A 6,633-nucleotide genomic window follows, 5' to 3' on the forward strand; every position below is an offset into this window, starting at 1 on the left:
TAATTTTATATAATTAATTACATATCTTAGCACACTGTCAACACTCATCACGTATCATTATATTTACACTATTAGCGCTACTATTTGTTTGTGTTAGTTATATAAATATATATATTGTGACAAACGGCTTACTCCGGGGCTCCGTCGTTTGTCCGGGACTGTTTAGAACACGGTCTTTTAGGGTAGGTTAAATGATGAGGCGTCACGTACTGTTCCTTTAAACAGGCTATGCCTGGTTTATTCAGTCCCAGGCACTGAGACTGCCACAGTGCATACAACAGAAAACAGATCAAAACAAAAGCTGCTCACCTGAGCGATAACTTAACTTAGATATCCCTGACTCAGGGTTGGAAGTGGCTTTTCCACTTCCAACATCAAAACACGGTACTTTTGCAGTCTTACACAAATGAACAGAAAGATTGAACCTGTTTGGGGAAGAGGCTTCTCCCCTCTGTAGTTCAGCAGCCTTCCAGCCTCCTGGCTCTTGTGGGGAGACCAGAGCAAACAGGAAATCAGTCTTTCATACCTGATTCCTAATTAGCATGACAGGTGACAGAAATCAGGCAGCAGACAAACTCTGGTCTGGATCTCTCATCCCTCAGTTCCAGCGCTTGCCAAACTGTGGGATGGAGTGTATGTATTATAAGGCTGCACTCCCAGGCCAAACAGGATAGAAACTGTCTAGTATCCTGGGAGCCCTATATACGGAATTTATTACCATCCCCTGGTTTCTGTCACAATATATATATATATATATATATATATGATACGAACCAATCCAAAGACCAGTAAAGAGACAGCACACCGCATGGGGTTAATCCAAAAATCTATATTCACAACATGAAATACACGTAAGCCAACGTTTCGGTCCCACAGAGAGACCTTCCTCAGGGCACGGCCCTGAGGAAGGTCTCTCTGTGGGACCGAAACGTTGGCTTACGTGTATTTCATGTTGTGAATATAGATTTTTGGATTAACCCCGTGCGGTGTGCTGTCTCTTTACTGGTCTTTGGATTGGTTCGTATCATACTTATTTTCTATGGGACTAGCATCTGCTATTATAACCTTTTCTACTGCAGTGTGCTGACTGACCTTCATGTGTATATATATATATATATATATATATATATATATATATATATATATATATATATATATATATATATATATATAAAACACATACACAAAGAGTAGCGCTAATAAATTAAATATTAAAGTGAATAATTGATATATATCGTGTATTATAGGCTAAAGCTGCAAAATTCCAGGCATTACTGATATCCCTGCTCTCTGATTGGTCAGAATTCCGGGCATTATTCATTCAGTAATGCCCGGAATTTTTGACAACTTGCCAACTCACATCAAAGCAGAGAAGCGGGGGCTCTCGCTGAGAAAAACCCGGCAAGTTTAAATCTTAACTGCAGCAGCCCTGCTCTCCTCACTGATCACACTGAACACGCAGCACAAGCAGCCTCTCTCCCCCTCTCCCCCCTCTCTCCCCCCTTTCTCCCCCCTCTCCCCCCCTCTCCCCCCCTCTCTCCCCCCTCTCTCCCCCCTCTCTCCCCCCTCTCTCTCACAGCTGCTAGTGCTGCCAGAAGCTGCTGTGTCCCAACTGGTAACTTTGTTGCTTGCAGCAAAGTAATATTTCTCACCACATCTATTGCCTGTGCTGCTGTAAGGTCATTTGTATTTCTTTTTATTTAGCTGCAGTTAATATCAAAGTCCCCCCACTTCTCTCCCACATCCCCCTCCTCTCCTCCTCACCCCTTTTCTCCCCTCACCTCTCTCTTTTCTCCCCTCACCTCTCCCGCCTCACCTCTCTCTCTCCCCCCTCACCTCTCTCCCCCCTCACCTCTCTTACCCCTCACCACTTCTCTCTTCCCCCCTCCTTCACTTCTCTCTTTCCCCCCCTCACCTCTCTTCCTCCTCCTCACCTCCCTCTCCCCCCCTCACCTCCCTCTACCCCCACCTCGCCTCCCTCTTCCCCCCCCTCACCTCCCTCTTCCCCCCTCACCGCCCTCTTACCCTCCCTCACCTCCCTCTTACCCCTCCTCACCTCCCTCTCCCCCCCTCACCTCCCTCTACCCCCACCTCGCCTCCCTCTTCCCCCCCCTCACCTCCCTCTTCCCCCTCTCCACCCTCTTACCCACCCTCACCTCCCTCTTACCCCCCCTCACCTCCCTCTTACCCCCCCTCACCACCCTCTTACCCCCACTTCTCTCTTCCCCCCTTCTTCACTTCTCTCATCCCCCCACCTTCACTTCTCTCTCCCTCCTTCACCTCTCTCTTCCCCCCTCCTTCACCTCTCACCCCCCCTACACCTCTCTTCCCCCCCTAAACCTCTCTCTCTCCCGCCCCTCAGCCCTCTTATCTTCTACTTTACTACTTTTTATACACTGATAAAATCAATGATTACAAAAATGTATCTTTTTTTATGTAAAATTTAAAAAAAGCCTACATTTAGCCTATAATAGTAATAATCCCCTCAGAACAGGGCGTTACTGGCCAATAATGCCCTCGCTGGTTACCTCGGCTTCGCCTCGGGCCTTCAACTCTTCCAGCGGGGCATTATTGGCCAGTAATGCCCTGTTCTGAGGGGATTATTACTTAATAATAATACAATTACTAGTGAGGTGATTAATAGTGAACTATACTATAATATAAGAAATGACATAATACACCATATATATATATACACAGATAAACCAAACAGTGATACTGTGAACAAAATGTCATACAGTCCAAAAAGAATAAAGTCAAATTGATTTCACTTGATAATAATCCGAGGGGTCTATTAGGAAACCCAACAAATAGATCCTAGAGAACCATACAGCTTCAAAAAGAGTGGTGTAGCCTCCCACTGTATGAAGCTAAATCATTTCCTTGGGACCATTTGTTTAAATAAATGTACCCCATTTTTTACAGTTACGTGCTAGGGAGCATGCGCTTCTTTTTGTATATATATATATATATATATATATATTATATATATATATATATATATATATTATATATATATATGCGCCGACGAGTATTCTAACACTTGCCTTAAACTTGCCTTGGAAAATCTGGGTCTATCACCAACAAGACCCAGGTACATGCTGGGTACATGCTGGGTACATGCTGGGTACATGCTGGGTACATGCTGGTACATGCTGGGTACATGCTGGGTACAGGCTGGGTACAGGCTGGGTACATGCTGGGTACATGCTGCAACAATTCACACATTTCTGCAGAGACTAATGGCCCATCAGATTAACACAGCAGGGGTCCCTAGCAGTCCCATTCAGTTTGAATGGGACTGCCACGGACCCCCTCTGTTAATCTGATGGGCCATTAGTCTGTCTGCAGAAATGTGTGAAATATTGCAGCACGTACCCAGCATGTACCCAGCATGTACCCAGCATGTACCCAGCATGTACCCAGCATGTACCCAGCATGTACCCGGGTCTTTTTGGTGATTGCCCCATTTTTGTTTAGAATAATCGTCGGCACTATAGTGTGTATATACTGTACACTAAAGGAGTGACTGAAGGAGTCTAGGATTCTGAAACCAATGACATTGACTTTGAAGCAGGGAGGCTCTTTTGATATTTTGGTGTCAGCTCCTTCTGTCACCCCTTTGCCGCTCTGTGCCACCAACATTAGATTGTAAAGTCTACAGAGCAGGGATTTTTTTTTATTGTTAGAAAAAACATCACATACATTTAAATGATTATACTAAAAATCCACATTACTGGCAACTAATGCCCCGGCTGGTTTGTTGACGATTCATTTTGTATTAGCTCTGCAACTCATCCAGCCAGCTCATTATTGAGTAATAATGTTTACAGTAATGTATATAATTAGGTAGAGAATACAGGGGAATACATTGAAGCATGTAAGAAATAAATAATTGAATTAGGGAGTCCTTGCCCTAAAGGTGAAGGTCACATTTGTGAGTATTTCCATGCGGGTTTGCATCGTTTACTTAACTGGTTTAATGGAATACCAGAAAATAGGCATAGTTTGTGAGATTGAGACATTTTGCCCACTGTGCTCTGATTTGCAGTTTGGAAGTGTAGGATAGGAGCTTTTAGAATATATCTGAGTAGAAAGGCTCTTCCGTACAGGTATAGCATGCAAACTACTAGAATAGGTCCCATATTATTACTTTTACATTATTAACTCTAGACTAGTAGCTAAGATTTAATTAAAGCTATGCAGATCATATACTCTGTTAAAAATGTTATGGACTGTATTACATATCTTAATATTGCAGCTCTAATACATTAAGCTATGTGGGACAAAGGCTTTATTTCTTTTCTTGATTTGTTACTGTTTTCAAGTTATTCTGGTTAATAACAATGCACTTCGTTTTTATGGTCTGTACCAAGCATGTCACCTGTTTTGTTATCAGTGTATAGGGACAAATATGTGCAATATTTGACAGGACACATTGATCATAAGACTCTTAGAGTATGAGTGGTGAGTTCAGTGAGGACTGTGCCCTCTCCGCTGTTATATTGTCCGGAATGAATGCTCTGGTTTGAACGTCTTTTACAAAGTCGGGAGAGTTCTTTCTGAACTTGACTCCAACAATGGCATATATAATGGGGTTCAGGCACACGTGGGCAAGGCCCAGGCTCTCTGTGATGGTCACTCCTTTGTCGAGAAGCCTCTCCAGCTCACAGCTCCGTCCGATGGTGCCTAACCTCTGAAGACTGTCAATGAGCAGCAGTAAGTTGTATGGTGCCCAGCACAGCACAAAGACAAGCAGCAGCATCACAATAACAACCCTGAGACCGACGGGAGTAGCCAAGTCTGGAGTGGTGAAGAGTGAGAAATATCTGGAGTAGAAGAAGAACATAAGCAACAGAGGGAGCAGGAAACCCAGCTGAGGTTCATGATGTTCAGAGTAACTCTCCAGACATCTGCATCCTCTGGGTGGAAATTATAATAACAGGCATATGCACCACGCTGTTTAAAATACACCACATCCCGAAAGTAAAACTCTGGCCAGGACAGGGCGCAGGAGATTCCCCAGACAAAGGCACAGATGAAGAAAGTATGGATGGGCCTCTGCTGTCTATGCAGCTCCACTGCGTGAACAATAGCAAGATATCGGTTCAAGCTAATGCAGGTCAGAAGAAGATGCTGCTGTACATATTAATAGTGAAAAGAGCTCCCAAAAGCTTACATGAGACATCACCAAAGATCCAACCATAGCCAAACTGAGTGGCCCAGAAGGGTAGAGTGAGACCAAGCAGTAGATCAGAAATGGCCAGCTGTAACAAGTAATGATCAGCCAAATGCCAGGGCAGCTCCTGTTCCTCAGGACATACAGCACAAGTCCATTACCTAACAGGTCCATCACAAAGACTAGTACAAAGGCTGCAGGATGAAGATCTCATTGAATTTGCTGATTGCCTCAATCTTGCAAGGAGCGAAACCACTTGACATGTCTGGCAAACCTGTGTATGAAAAATACTGGAGACACATTTCGGTGTGTAAGTAAATAGATATTAACCCATTCGCTGCCATGAGGGCTAGCCCAGCAATGCGTTGCTTCTAATGCTTGGTAGTCCTTTGGCAGTGATGGGGTTACAATTAGAGGATGTTAGCAACACACAGCAGCAGTGCAGCACCATGCAAAGACAAAAACGTGCCCCTCTAAATTACAAACTTTCTGATTACATTTAGATTCCAGAGAACTAAAGATAAAGAAAGTGTACTATATCAGGATTTGCTTAAATAATTCCTCCTGTTATTTCCTGTACACTCTGTCCCTGAGAGATCAGCCTACAAACCTCTTTCTGATCACTTTCTCTGTAGATCCCTCAGTAATTTATCCAACACCTTCCCTTCCCAGATACATCTTCTCTCACTCATACAGTACTGTCATTTATTTTCCTACTAACCTCTCCTTCTGGCCTTATCGTACTACTATCTCCTCTAAACACCTTACTCTTCTCTTTTTACTCATCTTTCTCTCCTTGAATTATTGCATTTTCCTTCTCCCTTGTAACTAATCTGTTTTCTCTACCCTAACCCTAACTCTAACTCACCTTCTCTAACATCTTCCACTCAAAGCTTACCTGTTATCACTCTTCCCCATTAAGCTATACCTTCTTCATTCAAACTCCTCCCTGCCTCCACTCATTTTATCTTGCTTTCCCTTACTTGCCTTTTTATCTCCTCTTTCATTTACTTCTCCCAACCTTCACACACATTTTCTAGCCCCCTTCACCTCCTATTTTATCTTCTTTCTAGTCTGATCAATCTTGGAAATACTTACATCTTCTTCATCCAGGTCCAGGTCCGTTGAAACATCTCTACTCTCCATCATACAACACTATCCTGAGAAGGTGGGATGCCTGCCTTGAAGGTGAAAGAGAATGAGTGGGGGTCTGAGTGAGAGTCTGTACTTCTTTCCTTCAGTGAGGGTAGTTTGGAATCTGAGCAAAGGGCTAGAGGATTTTGGGAGGGGTGTTCAGTATGTGCATGAGGGTGGAGCTTTGTGAGTGGGTAGAAGAGGAAGAAGGTTGCAGAATTTCAAAATTTTAAAACAAAAAACTATTTTGTCAAAGATTATCACTGTGATTGTTAATGAAAAACTGTTGAATTAATTTGGAGCTCATTTTGTAACCAATA

The 6,633-nt window shown here is 43.4% G+C and overlaps 1 protein-coding gene across 1 annotated transcript; it reads right to left on the reverse strand.

The window, feature by feature from the left end:
• Nucleotides 1–3,454: 3,454 nt before the first annotated feature.
• Nucleotides 3,455–5,481, reverse strand: LOC142473374 (C-X-C chemokine receptor type 3-2-like). Its single transcript, XM_075580612.1, is given in 6 exon segments — nt 3,455–4,561; nt 4,564–4,878; nt 4,881–5,126; nt 5,129–5,299; nt 5,302–5,382; nt 5,385–5,481. Coding segments are annotated over 6 exon segments (1,029 nt in total). The 3' UTR covers nt 3,455–4,442.
• Between the last annotated feature and the right edge of the window lie 1,152 nt (nt 5,482–6,633).

This window comes from Ascaphus truei, assembly GCF_040206685.1.
Source record: "Ascaphus truei isolate aAscTru1 chromosome 6 unlocalized genomic scaffold, aAscTru1.hap1 SUPER_6_unloc_2, whole genome shotgun sequence".
NCBI classification, from domain to species: domain Eukaryota; kingdom Metazoa; phylum Chordata; class Amphibia; order Anura; family Ascaphidae; genus Ascaphus; species Ascaphus truei.